The following is a 14,991-nucleotide window of genomic DNA, read 5'->3' as shown; positions in this document are numbered from 1 at the left end:
TCTTTCCCTTCTTTTTCTATCCAAGATTTACACTCCTTAGTGGTGAAAAGATGAGAAAAAGAAAACTCTATGGAGGAAATGCAAAAATTACAGGTAAAATCTTCAGCTTCTCAGAGCAAGGGGTGAAGTTCCCATAGGCTAAAGAAGGCCAGAATTTCCTTATACATTGGCAGAATCTCTTTGTTAGAAATATCAAGCTACGTATGAAAAAGGGCAACTGTGGGAGACAGCAGTCCTAAAGACCTAAAAGATTGTGTCAAACTGAAGTCACGAGTGTTCAAGTAGTTTTCAGCCCTGCCTAGGGAATTTTGAGCCTGTTGATAAACAGTCTGTTTTGCTTTTTAATTTTTCATGGGCTGATGAGAAGTTGTTGTTCTACACCCAGGGGCCACGGACTGAGAACCAGTGCTCTTGAGCCTACAGAGAAAGATACTCCTTTAGAAAGCAATCTAAACCAGGAGCTTTACTCATTAACTTTTGCTGGACTGATGTCACCCAGAGCAATTCCATGTTGTATTGTCCTGGGTATGTTTTAATGAAGGAAAAAAACACCCCAAAGTATCTCCACTGGTGTCTTTTATTAAGTAATGCAAAATACAGTATTAATTGTGACACTTCATGCATTTTAGACAATATAAATGCAAGCCTACAGAAAATGTGACAAAGAAATCCTCAATTACTTTTGAGGTAGTATACAAGGAAAAATAGGAAAGCAGAAACACAGTGGATTAAAAGAACAAAATATTAGTATCACTTTGTGCATACATTAGTCACTCATAAATACATTTGTATGAAATAACTTAAGATACAATTCCATTCTTGTTAAAAATATACTTCTTCAAATTCACCATTCTTGTTTGTTTTGTTTTCACATGACATTTTATGGTATTTTGTCAGGTGGATTTTTTTTTTTGACACCGCCGTCATTATTTTACCATTTTCCTCCGAGAGCTTAGGCACAGGTGGCCTCATGCACAAAAATAAATAAGAAACCTGCTTGAAGGGAAAAGAATTCTGCTCAAATAGCTTAGGATAGTCTAATAAATACCATTTTGCTTATAAAAATATTTCAGGTTTATAAAAGAGGGGAGGGGATGCTCTCCCATGTGGAAAGGATGTTCAGTGAAAAGTGCTGTATAACATTTTTTAAGAGATCCTGTTTTAAACATATAGTACCATTATGAATATATATTTTATAACAATCCTGTTTCTTAGAACCATATTGTTCACTAGAAATATCAAACGTCGTTTGCTTCCTTTTGTTTGTTGTCTTATTGCCATTTGGAAGATGCCTAGTTCAGAAGGGTTCCATATAATTGTGCTTTTGTAAGGCTGTCCTTCCGGCTCAACCCAGTACTCCCAGTCCGTTGAAACTGCTGCTGTTTGCTGTGAATACCCGAATGGCTTCCTTGCTCCATGGAAGACTGGTGGATTTCAGAAGCCTCCATTGAACTCTGATTGAGGGACTCTGCTGAGCTGTTGGGGCTCACGTCCACATATTCTCTTTTCAATACTGGGCTATTTTCGATGTTTTTGCTACTGCATAACTGGACAGTGATCCTTTCATTTTTTTGGTCTCTTGATTCTTTTGTTTTGTAAGTGGGCAATTTGTCCTGTTTACAGCTAGTACTGATGTCAATATTCAGGCCACTGTCTGTTCTCAGGAAGCAAGAATCCACGAGTCTGCTTTGGCAGATATCATCTCCCTCTGAGCAGCTGTCTGCTTTGTAAGTAGCATAGACTGGGCTTGCTCGACTGTCTCCCTTCTTAATAGGGCTGCTGTAGTACTGCTCTGAAAAACTACAGGGCGACAGCCTGTCAGTGTTCCTGTAAGAGTACGCACCAATGTCCTCCACGCTCAATTGCCTCCATCGCCCAGGCAAATCTTCTTCTGAAAGCTGGGTGCTCCTGCACTCGTTCCTCATTTTCTGATTCGCTAAAGCTTGCTGTGGTGCTATGGCTGAGAAATGAAAAGGTTCGTTTGCATAAGGAGGCAGAGTCCTAGAGAAAGTGGGCGAGTTCTCGTTGTCATCAGCAAGCTCCATGTGTTGAGCAGGTTTGGACTTGGCAAACCTAGGACTTCCCTGATGCTCATAACCTGCAGGTGACTTTCTTTCAAACAGTTCATCTCGATTGCTCATGTAGATCGCTTGCTGAGAGGCTGTCAGAGTGTTGGCTTGGGCGTTCTCCTTCTCCTCAGATGTGACGCTGAAGCTGGAATAGGAGCTGGAGGTTGGCAGAGAAGTAATGTATTCTGGGAAGGCTTCATGAGAGAAGCTGGAATGGAAACCGTCTTCTTCAACAGTGCTGTCTGTGGAGTTCTGGGACCGCAGGAACCCCACGTCTTTCACTTGAGTGTCCACACTCTGCCTCCTCTCTCTCCTCCTCTCCTCAGGGCAGTAAAGGGCGGTGTCACTGCAGTAAATGTCTGACTTGTACTGAGGTCTTTGCCCGGGTTTTCCAGCAGAGTCCTGAAAATTGAGATCTCTTGTAGATGGGCTTGACAAGTGTGAAGACAAGCTGTTTGGATCTGGTTTTTCCAGCACTTTGGCAATGACACAAGTGGGTATGGTATCAGCGTAAGATGTGTGGCACAAGGGGACAGAAAGGCTGCACCCATGTTTTTCCAGATGGATGCTGACTCTTTCCTGAAAGTCAGATGGCAGCTGTAACATAAAGAGATAGCAAAGGGGACAGGAGAAAAAAAAGGTGCATGTCAGTACTGGTGTCAGCTTGGGCTTATTCAACATTGATAGATGGGTGCTGTTTATCACATTACATAGCCCATTATATATGGTTCTTTGACTAATGTGAGAGCCACAATTTAGGTACATTTCTGAAAACACACATAATCAAATGATTTTCATTTATTAATGGTTGGAAATCTTTATCTCCTTTCCCTCCTGGAAAAAAATGGGAAACAGAAATGTTTCCCTCCAAGTTTATTCAGGTCAGAGAGGAATATGTAAAGGATGTAGTAAACAACAATCTTAAGAAGGCAGATAGGGAATTACAGCGTACAGCAGCATTTTCCAAACTGCCTGTATGGCTGTGATTTGCAGTTGGAGTGCAGGGGTGTGGAGGTCTCTGCTGGGGGGAGAAAAGAGGAGGAAGAGATCAGACCTATTCTGTTCTTTTTTGCCTTTCTTCGAGCTCATCTTTCTTTGTGCCAAATTGCCTCTTGCCCTCTAGCATTGCATTTGATAAACAATGCTGTTTGAAGAGGCAGGAAAGTTATTTTCACTGACACTTAAGCCAGTGGAACTGGCTGCTGTGACAGGAGTGTTCCTGTGCTGGTAAGAGGCAAATTGAACCAGCTTCCCTGGCCCAGCAGTCAGACACTGCTTGTCAGATCAACCATCAACATCAGCCTCAGCATTGTCCCCTCTTCCAGCAGCTCTTAGATGGCTCCATCTCTAGTTTCTTACTACACTGACAGAAATAAGAGCTAAGACCCGAATTTGCATTATAATTCTTGTGACAGACTAGTCAGAATTAATCTGCAACTCTGTTATGCATCATAAATTGTATGTTTTTTAGAGAAAGTCAGGATCAGCTCCATGGACAGTGGTTCTACCTGTCAAGTGGACCAGAAGAGACTGAGACACCACCTTCCTTGGTGCTGCTTGGAATTCTGGCAGGCAGTGCCTACACAGGTATCACCAAGCATGCTTGCCAGTAAAACTGTATCTGCCTTGCTAATTTCAGATCTCTATCAATGATCAGACAGAGATATGAGAGAGAGCTGCAAGATGGCTGTCTCTCAGTAGTTCTTTCTGGAAATCAGAACTCGAACTAAGTTTTGAGTTTGTGACTCCTTTGATATCCTTATTGATTTATCCCACTTAGGAATTTTGACCTTGAATACGTGGCTGAACTCTGTTTTACTCTGCACTTTCTTTTCATAACTAGAAATCAAATTCCTCTTTACCAAATAATGAGTGGTCACCCTTATAGCCTGAACAATGTCACTTCCTCCCTAACCTTGTTTCTCTAAAAGAGACAACCTTACAAATACTGAAGCAGTCCTCTCTCCCTCTATTTTAGTAAAGAGAAATTTAAGGTCCTTGCTCCTTGTAATGATCTCACATCGTATAAGATATGGAGCTCCTCTTTCTTCCTCTTCACTGTTAAGTTTTAAAAATTGGTTTAATCCCCAGAACTCAATGTATTAAAAATATGGCATGTTATGAAATGATGTTCTTGTTAATGTGGAGTAGGATGAGTGTTTTTTTAACCAACAGACATTCCAGGAAATTTTGGATTAATTGTTATGTTATTAATTAGCTCACATCTTCCATTGGAAAGAAAGAGTATGATATTGCCAATCTGCTGGCAGACAGCAATATTAGTCATAGTAAGTACAGATGCAAAAAAGACTGAATAAACAAGCTGTAAACTATGGCTGCTGTAAATTGCCACAGAACTGAAGAAATCCAGTTCATTTAATGTGAAACTGCTGTATGGGGCAGCTATTTTTGAGGTATCTTGTAGCACCACTCTTTGATCTATTTTATATACATTATTTAGATTAAGAAATCAGTTATGAAAAAGAACATTATTTTCTGGGCATTGCACTGGAAACTTGAATTACTAACATGATATTACTGTCACACTACTGTATTGTACTATAATTTAGGCTTCTGCATAATGTACAATACTTTGTCTGGCAATATTTGCATTTGTAAGGAATTTATTGGCTGTGACAGCCATTCCCACTTGTTAAATTAATAAATAGTTGGACTTATAAGTGCAAACTTCGCCTATTTAATTGAGCATATGACAGTCTGGGAAGCTGTGGGGAGTTCCTACATTTGTGATAGTTTTCTGAAAGCAAACCGCTAAGTACTTTTAAGTTCTTAATTCTTGCAAATAGGTAGGGTGCTTTCAAGTGTGAATAATGTTATGATAATTCTTGAATATTAATTGCTAAGGCAAGCAATTACTAGGACAAAATGCCAGGAGCAGCATAATGGTTAGTTTGGAAGTTCTGTCTTAGTTCTGAAAAATAATTCCTCATTTGACAGAAGAGCCTTGCTCTGTCCTTATTTACCAGGGTTGTTTAGTGCTCTAAGCAGTTGACTGACTTAGAAAAAGTTTATAGATTCCACATTCAATTTTGCTTTATTCCGTTGAAGAATTGCACAGGATAGACTATTTGGAGGGGCATTAGCCTGGTGGGATTGAAGAAAGGAAGGCTTTTCTCAGTGACCTTCACTGAAGCAATCGACACAAGGAAGGTGCTATTGCTTTGTGTAGGGCCTGCATCCCTAAAGACAGTCTTGTTCACCAAGGTAATATTTGCCTACCCTTTAAGAAGACTGCTTCTCAAGCCTTGTTTCCTTGGAAGCAAGGATTATTAATTAAAGTTTACACCTTGGAAATCAATCATTCGGTGCTCTGGTTGCTTTAGAAAAAGATATTTTTTTCTGTCAGTCCATTTTAAAATTCAGATTTAGAAATTAGCTGAACTGGAAAATAGCTTCAGGAAGAAAATTGATTATATCAGAATCTCTGATGCCTGCAGCTTGTCAATTCCCTGCTCTCACTTCCTGCACCTCCCCCCCCCCAGCCCTCTCTTCACCCAGCATTTTGCAGTCTAGAGTTCTCAGCACTGTGGTTAAGCTAAAACCTTTATCTTTCATGTGATCAGCACATGCTACCAGATAGCCAAGGTTTTGGGGAAGAGAATACCACCTAATTGCATCACTGGCTGTGATTTTATCAGCACCTCCCTCAGCTGCACAGGACACCAGCAGGTGCACAAGCCCTCCTGAAGCTTAACAGAAGGGGGACGAAAGGGGAAAATCAAAGCCTTAAGGGCAAACAAATCTGGAATTGATACACGTCAAATAACCTGTTTTCCATAAAATATTTATTTATTTGATTATTCACCAAATTCGGTCACATTACCTCAGAAAGCTTATGTGCCCTGTCGTAATTCTTGCTGCACTGGAGCAACTGAGCAGCTAAATTGCAGTCCTTCCTATAGAGCTCCTAGAAAAACAAGAATAGCCTGGTTTTTAAAGTCTGCAAGTTGCTTGTGGCTTTCAACCTTTCTCCCATGCCTGAGCAAATTTTTAAAAATTGACTTTGGGGAAAATTGGAGCATACATTAACTTTTAAATACATGTTTCTGGCATGGTCCTAAGATGTTTCCCTCTTTTCCCTGTGAGGGCTGATAGAATTACTAAAAAAATTAGTATTTTAGAAGTGTTACTACGAAAGAGTAATCTAAATTAAAAAAATTGGATACTTACCATTAGGAACTGGACTTTGTACTGTTAGCATGCATGGTGCTATGAAGGGCAAAATAAATGTAATTTTTTAAGCAAAAAGAAAATGTCAGAGCAGAGTATTATCCAGCTCAGCATTGAGATACTACTTCAGAAAATGCTGAAACAATCATATGAGACTGTGGGAGAAATTCACTGCGGAAGTACACATTGTATTGTTTTTTAAGAAGACTTTTTCTCCTAATGGAACTTTTTTGCTGATTCCTGACTCCTTTCATATCTTGCAGTTTGCAGCTATACAAGTATGTTAAATCGTACTGCAAATAGTTGGTGCCAAGAAAAGGATATTTTCACTGCTTGAGAATTTACCATAAGAATTCTGCACGGGGAAAAAGAGAATATAAACAAGTTGATTATACTATATGTATATTGAATGCCTCCCACAGCCTATTTAATGGGAAAATCCAGTACATAGATTTGCCCTTCATTTAATTTAACACAAGTGACTGTTACTGTATCTTTCAACCAGTATCTTTGGGTCCCTAGATGTAAGAGTTGTATGTTGCTTCTCCTGATCTAGGTGCCATTAAAAACCAGGTTGGCTTTATAGATGGCACTATATGAGATAGGCAAAGCATAAAGATGCTATGGACTCTAGGCTGTGTTAACCTGTAAAAATTAGAAAAAGTTTATAGAAAAAAGGTGTTGAATACTGAAATTATTTGTATTTTCTCTGGCACTATTATGATTTTATTGCATGCAGATTTTTACTGTTCCAAGTGTTTTCTAAAAACTGATAGAACTGATTCTATGAAAAGGAAAGGTGGAAATGTTCTGTAATAGCAGGTGCAACAAGACGTTCCTGAGAGTCTGTGAGGCATGGGGATAGTAAATGTATCATTAGTTCATTAGATTTACATATTGAAGGGCCTTTAGATACTCTTGCTTTGTGGGGCTTTTTTTTGTGTGTGTGTGTCTGTATGAGCTTTTATACATGTTACTTCTCTCTTAAATGGACATTTATTTATGTAGGTCTTAAGTTTTATATTAGTTCACACTGTTTTTACTCCAGAAACCAGATGCAAACAGTAGGAATCCAAGAATTGAATTTAGAAGAAAAATCTGTTGCATGAGCATGTGATTCTGGTAAGTTACATGCACATTAAACACATAATATATTGCTGCAAAATGTATAGCACAGAGAAGTACTCCAAGTGCTGTACAACATTACTAGGCACACAAAAATAAAATCACTCCAAAATCTAATACTTTCTTCAGAAGCTGTGAGCCTCTGTGAGTTTTTGTGAAGCAGTTGCCATGGAGAGTACAAAAACCATTTCTGACACTTTATTTTTAGCAGCTTTAAAAATTACTACAGAAAAATTACATGTGAGTTGAATGTGCCACGTGTATTTTGTTCTCAATGTCCTTTAATGTGCATCTCAGTGGAAGCCAGCCACATCTGTGGCAACTAGAACAATAACCAGCAATTCATACCAGAAGTGTTTTCCATAGTCTAAAACATGTTTCTGCATTAAAAGCATTATCTTTCTCATCTGATAGAATAATAAGGGGAAATATAATCAAAAGAAGAAATACTAGCAGGACAGAAATGTGTTCTCCCCATGTAGGAGTTACATACCTATTAGGTACCTAATACCATTTTGTTTCAGTTTTTATTTAAAAATTTGAAATGAAACCTTTATTTTCACTAATGATGCTACATAAGTAAGGCCAGAATTTTGTCTGTGAATCTCAAGTATGAAGAAGTAGTTCTGTCATTTGAGGCTTCTGGGCTGTACTCTAATATTCAAAGAAGTTCAGAATAAATACTGGAAGAAGAGTACTTGGTACTCCAGTGCAGACTAAGCAGCCTTTTAAAAACTATGAATATTGAAAATGCTTCTTCAAATGTGGGCTCAAACCTGAATCCATAAAGTAGTGTAATACTCACTGAAGGAGTATTACAATTTTTTCCCCTTCTATTTTAAATCTGAATAAATCCACTTTGAGCTGAATTATTCTGGCCATACAACTGTGTTTCTACAACCTAAATTTAACTTATTGCATTTACCCTGTTCCATTAGTTGCAGCTATTAGAGTTATGAAGAAGCTGTCATTTCAGCACAATTTGTATAAATGTAAAGGGTCTAACTGTGAACTCTTTGTTTCCGTTGGAAAGCTGTTAATCACATCAGCACAATTCACATCAACAGGTATATTAATGGAATCAAATGCTCCCTGCTATGATCAAGAGTTCATATGAAATATGGGAAGATTGAATGTAAGGTGCTGAAAAAAAAGTGCTAGGAGAAACATGCCTTCTGTAAATGAATTTTTAATTAAATGTACAAGGAATGCCACAATAATGAACTAAATGTCTGCAATCTTCCTTTCTTTGCTGTCTTTATATATGTAGGAAAATTGTTACACATGAACCATAGCTGGGGCAATCCTGGCTCCTGCTCCCTACAATGATTTGAACAGCCAGGTGGGGTCAATCCTACCTTATTCTAGCAGAGCTCATTTGTGCTGGGCATCTCATCTCAGCAAGCAAAGCAAAGACTGAAAGACTAGAGGGACTGAAGGAAATGTAAGGCTCTATCTACACTGTGCCCAAAATCCGTAAGATGAATCATCAGGTAATACATGTGTTCATGTAAGAGTTCTGAGCATATGCTTCTGCCAGTTTGCTGTACTAGACTGAAACCCATGGTAAAATCAAAATGGGAATATTGCCATTTCTTTGATTTTTTTTTCCCATCAGTTTTAGGTTAGACATAAGGCAAAAATATCAATGAAACGTCTCACCCCAATGCCATAGCTTAAGGAGAGCTGAATTTACAGAATGAAGGGGACAACTAACATGAGTTTTAACTGTTGAGGCCACAAGTTACAATGTATGTAAACAATACAAAATTATTCTGTAATTCCATGGGAAGTGTGTGACATAATTTATTTCTGAATATAATCTCAAGATGCATCCATAATTCAATACTTACATTGTCTTCTGACAACTTATCTATTGTCACCTTGGCCTCTATTAAGTGATTATTGAGTGCAATTATTTCATGGCTCAAAGCCCGTTTTTCCTCTTCATAATGTTGACCCTGCATAGAAAATGGAGTAGTCAGTATTTTTTTCTACTGTCAAAATATTTCAGGACAAGGAGGAAACACTGATGTCATTAAGTCCAGGGAAAAGCACAACGGACCAGTATTTCTTTTTTTATTTTAATTTTTTTTTTCCCATTTTCAGACAGGAGATGAGTCAATACACTTTGAAAATACAGAGGTCAACTTGAGCTCACATTAGGAACTTTCACAAAAGGCTCTAGCTAGCCTGTGCAAAAGCATTCAGCTATTCCTGCTCCATCTCAAAGCAGGATTTCTAACCTGGAAGTGACTCAGACTGCTCTTGACTTTTCCTACAAGAATGTTGCACTTGTGCCATTTAACTTCTGTTCTCATTGATGGGGAAGAACAATATTTTAAAAGGAAAGTAGCTGTGTTTGAGCCAAATTCTTTTTAGCTGTTGACTGTGTTGGGTGCTTTAAATTGAGATTGTTAATTTCTCAAGATGAATGTTTGCCTGATTTCAGGGTTAACACTCGTTAGCAGAATGTGACCCACTGTGGCATAACAGGAAAATAGTCTGATTCAAACTTCTTACTGCCCAATAATTTTGTTTTGTTACCAATATGTTGTAACACTTTATTACACATGCAAAGGAAAGTGCCACTGGCCCTTTCCATATTGTGTCCCATTTTCATACTGCAGGATTTATCATGCCACATAATATATAAATAATTTATTTGTAGCAATAATTTATAACTTTACCTGCAGCCTTACATTAGTATTACAAAGTATGCTCTCTTCTGAATGATCTAGCTGAGATCAAGGCATCTTCCTTGACCTCAGAGCTGTACTATGCCATGATAACAAGAAGATTTGCCAGTTATTTGCAGGGACCTTTTAGAAAGCAAAATTGTGACCAGAACAGAAAGAAAGGTAAAGTTTAATGTACATCCATTCTGTTTTGCAAAAACAATCCAGTGACAAAGTCACAATTTCACAGCCTATTCTGTAATTTTTAAAGTAATTTGTGAAGGACTTTCTCCAGCAGGTTGATTGTATTAGCTACTGAAATTTCCCAGATGCCATATTTCCAGGGTCACACAAAAATCTTCCATCAACACACAGTCAGTTTTGTCAGCTAATTGACAGCCAGGGGAGTTGTATGTTTTGAAGTCCGGGCAAATATCAAGGTTAATTACCCAGCTGCAAAACACCAGGCTATATTAAAGAAGGGTGATTAAATTGGAAGTGACAACTCTCATCCTATGTTGTTATTTTTAAAAAAACACCTTCTCAATTGGTCTAAGGAAACCCACAGCTTGCTTTAAACAGCACAGATATGATTGAAGTCTCGAGAAGGTCTGAACTGGCCTGTTTTGATGTCAGCTTTTCTACAGACCATCTGTTCCCTATTATTGCAAGACCTCTGTCCTGACAGCCCAGCTGTGCCTGGAGACTGGTTCAGCCTTGACACTTCTCCTGTATTCCTTCCCATCGATCAGGTGCTCCTGCTGTCTGCCTGGATACTGTATCATGGAAAGCCAAAGATACCTCCGAGAGCTTGCAAGTGCTCTAGACTCACTGATTTTAGCAAGACACATGGTCTTAGGGACTGTGGCTTTTAGTTAGGCAGATTGACATGGTTTTATATGAGGTCCTTAACTCTCATTGATTTTACTGTGAACTAAACAATTAGGCCCATTGTAAACCTCCTGAACATCTGTGCATCTCTAGAAATCTGTCTTGTTTGAGAGTATGACTGAAGATTACATTTTCAAAGGTATTAAGTTGTGTAATGAGGTAGACAAATGCTATATTGACATCTCCAGCTACCAACATACCTGGGGAAAATGTGTCACCTCAATTTTCCAAGTAATTTCATGCTTTTGAAGGATCCAGCCCCACTGAGTAGTGACATAATCTCCCAAATAACCAACTGTATTGAAGATTTTATTAATCCTTGCATGACAAGTTGTCATCAATGCCAGGGCAACTGATGTGTAGGAGGCTCATTTGCTCTAAGTCTCTCTGATTTCAATGAGTGTTGTTCTTGTCTAACCAAACTGAATTTGATTCAATATATTTTACAGGTCAGGAAAGATAATCTGATCAAGGATCTTCACCACTGACAGGAAGGCATAGAAAGGCAGCAGATTCAGGCTTTGGAAGCAGTACTTTCCATTGCATTGAATAATCTTGAATCTGATTTTATTTCAGTTATGATAAATTTTGGGCTGATATTTTCCAGACATCAAGTGTGACTTTAAAATTGTTTTTATATATTTTTTTTAACTATTAAATTTGTCACAGTCCAAATTTATACTGTACAGGCCAGAAGATAGACACTAAAATCATAAACCTCTCAACAGTTCTGTGGAGGAGAAATAAAGGTCAGTCCCAGTCTTCTCCACCAGTATACACTGGCATTTTTCTCTTGAAATCAGTGTTGTTGACAGGAGCAAAAAGTCTGTTCCACTGTGGCAACATGAGGATGGACATGACCCTGAAAGGCTTTGGCATATGGACCACATATTGTGTGTCCAACTTTAAATGTTCAGGGCTTCAGCCAGATGTTATTGTGGCCCAGTGGTAGCAATAAGAGGACGGGAGCTTAATCCTAAAACCATTTTAGGGAAAATGGTGCAGCTGGAGGAGATTATGTGGCAGTGCTGGATCACTGCATTAGAAGGATTGCTGGTTACTGGGGACTGCTGAGTGCTCCAGTTGCCATTGGACAATCCTATTTTCAGCATTAGTTACAGATGTCAGAAAGGGATGAAAGCAGGAGAGAAATCATAATGTCAGTGCTATGATTAGGAGTTACAAATAGAAATGCTTATTTTACTCATAACTACTTTTGGCAGATCCTTCTATGTCTGGTAGTTTTTAGATGCTTGGTTCTCTTGCTCTTTCATAAGGCTGGTGACCTGTCCTCTCTCCTTTTGGCAGTGCTTTCCACTGTGCAGGTGCTAACAAACTGTCTCTCAAAACTCAATAACAAATTAAGTTAATGGTGTTATTAATATGCCAATAGCTTGCAGCTGGGCTGAGGGCTCCTGAAGTCTACTTCAAAAGGCCACAGCTATAGGCTGCAATGGGCTGAGCTTCTGTGGTGGATTCAGAAATATGTATTGGGTCAGCTCAGTGCATCTTGCCCTGCCTCCACCCCTGGCACAGAGCCAACATGAATGAATGCAGCTCCAAAGTGTCTGACTAATTTGAGAGAACTGCAATCACTTGTCCACGTCTGAGTCAGATCAAATTTGTACTGCTGGATGACTGGAGCAATGCACAGTGCTGGTATTAATACTGAGGGAACCAAGCTCTTGAAGCCCTTGCTCATAGCCTGAATTTAGCATGAGCCCCACTGCTTCCTGCTCAGATCTGGTAAGGAATTGGGTATCTGCTCTTCACAACAGGATCAAATGATATAATAGAAGATACCTCTGTAATGAACCTTGTTTTTCTTATAATTTGTATCTTTCTTCATAGTAACAACATCCCTCATATCATCACAGATCCATAAAAGTATAAAGCCTGACTTTCAAGAGTGTTTAGTATTTTCTAGTCCCTCTACCTGTTATCTGTGGTAGAAGTGAGATTAAAAGAGTTTTGGTGGGTTGATACAGCACAGAATAATTAATAGGTAAGCATGTTTTGGAAAGTAACAGAAGCTGCATAAAAGTACCTGCTTTTCTTTTGTACTAGTGTACCCACAAAGGTTCCTATTCTAGTGCTTCAGCAGAAGTGGAGCAGCCTAAAAATTGGCTGTCTCTCTGATAATGTTTCAGTCTTCCCTCAAAACTTTCCAGCAGCTGGAGAGGGTCCTCCCATAAAGCAGTGTCAGCTCATTAGTCCAGGCTAGGCTGCACACTGTCATCTCTGCTGTTCTGCAGAAGCTTTGAGATGTGTACAGACCTTTTGAAATCAGTCTTAGCTTTGTATATGAGCAGTGCAGGTCTGTGGAAATGTCAGCCTTTTCACACATGGCCAAGGGAATCTGTTCTTGATGTTGCTGTAAGGAACACATCAATGGACTGCATTTCAATGCTACTGTGAGAATAATATAATGGTAGTAGTGACCATCAGGGCAGGTCAGCATCATCCTTTTGGAAATACCCCTTAATAAGCAATTCCTGAATGGCAGACAGAAAGAGAGACTTGTTTTGTTACAAATGCCACCAAAGTGGCACTTCTGTATGCTTGGACAGAGGTTTACTGCAATGTATTTTGAAACACAGGCTGTACTTTTCCCCCCTTTTTTCTTTGCTGTTGTGCTTGTCCAAGAGGAAGAAGACAGCAGTTCATGGGAGAAATTCCCCACTGGTCCAATAACAGTGTTAACTCAGTATTTTTCTCACATAGCAACACTCAAGACATTTTAATTGCAAATGTTAATAGGTGGTGTAAGGCATCTGCAAAGCAACTGCAATGTACTTATGGTTGTGCTATGGGTGTAGTTGGAGGACAAGTGCTTGCGGGGGATATGCTTCCAAAACAAGGTCTGTGTATTTTAAGGTGACACTTTATAATCCAGTTGAAATTATCTTATGAATGGTAAAACAGAGCAGTTGCAGATAACACAAAACTGGAAGAAGTGGCTCATACAGCAGAGCACTGTGCTGTTATCCAGAAGGACATTGACAGGCTGGATAAATGGGCTAACAGGAATCTCATGACATTCAACAAGAGGAGATGCAAAGTCCTGCACCTGGGGAGGAACAGCTTCATGCACCAATATATGCTGAGGGCCACCAGCTGGAAAGCAGCTTTACAGAAAAGGACCTGAGGATCCTGGTGGATACTAAGTTTAATATGAGCCAGCAATGTGTTCTTGCTACAAAGAAGGCCAAAGGTGATCAGGGCTGCATTACAAGAAATGCTGCCAGCAAGTCGAGGGAGATGATCCTTCCCCTCTACTCAGAACTCGTAAGGCCACATCTGGAGTACTGTATGCCAGGCAGCTATTCACTTACAGACTCACTGAACCTGCAAGTCTGTTTCAGAATTTACATCTTTACAAGCAACTAGAGAAATAGAGCCAAACATTTAGCTAATTTACTAGGTAATTCCTTGTCAAGTTACAAACAAAATTACAGGAATGTTTAGGAACATATGCAGGGTCTGTGTCAACATCCTGATTGCACTTCATGATGTACCACTGTCTCATCTTTGCTTCTCACTGCAATAGCTCCCAGGACACCCATCCTTGCATCAACATCTCCTCATGATGCTAATGGAGCCTGGCTTTTGGGAATGCCGTTACATTATGATAAGGAATAATGACTAATACATTATATTTATTCTATGGTATATTAGATACTTATTGAAAGTGATTTTCTGTTTTCAGGCTGCCAAGGGTGTGGCCAAAGCTGCATTCTTCAGAGACAAATGTATGGCATTAAGGATTTTAAAATAATTGCTTTTCTTCTTGGATCAGAGAAGCTATGTTGTTGATATGTCTTGTGCCAGAAGATTTACCTATTGCAAAAATCTATGTTATATTGGAGTTCTTTGACTTATAAGGGAGAGACAAGAGTATTGTTTCAAGGCAACAGGCTTTTCTTGTGATGAACACATGGGATGAAAGGAAGCAATGTATGGAGCTTAGGTTGGCTCAGGGAAAGACTAGTTTTTCTGCTCTTGCCATAGCTTTTTTTTTTTTTTTTTTTTTTTTT

General features: G+C 39.1%; 1 protein-coding gene across 1 annotated transcript in view; it reads right to left on the bottom strand.

Moving 5' to 3' along the window:
- Positions 1-1,292: 1,292 nt before the first annotated feature.
- BEGAIN (brain-enriched guanylate kinase-associated) overlaps positions 1,293-14,991 on the bottom strand; it is a 109,394-nt gene continuing 95,695 nt past the window's right edge. The window contains exons 5-8 of the mRNA XM_009998028.1: positions 9,239-9,346; positions 5,914-5,997; positions 2,639-2,666; positions 1,293-2,545 (exon numbers count right to left, since the gene is read on the bottom strand). Of these exons, the coding sequence (XP_009996330.1) occupies positions 1,293-2,545; positions 2,639-2,666; positions 5,914-5,997; positions 9,239-9,346 (1,473 nt within the window). The remainder of the gene's footprint in view (positions 2,546-2,638; positions 2,667-5,913; positions 5,998-9,238; positions 9,347-14,991) is intronic.

The sequence above is a fragment of the Chaetura pelagica genome, unplaced genomic scaffold (assembly GCF_000747805.2).
Source record: "Chaetura pelagica isolate M959 unplaced genomic scaffold, ChaPel_1.0 scaffold354, whole genome shotgun sequence".
NCBI lineage: Eukaryota > Metazoa > Chordata > Aves > Apodiformes > Apodidae > Chaetura > Chaetura pelagica.
The sequence above is the reverse complement of the archived record's forward strand: the minus strand, read 5'-3'. Positions and strand labels throughout refer to the sequence as shown.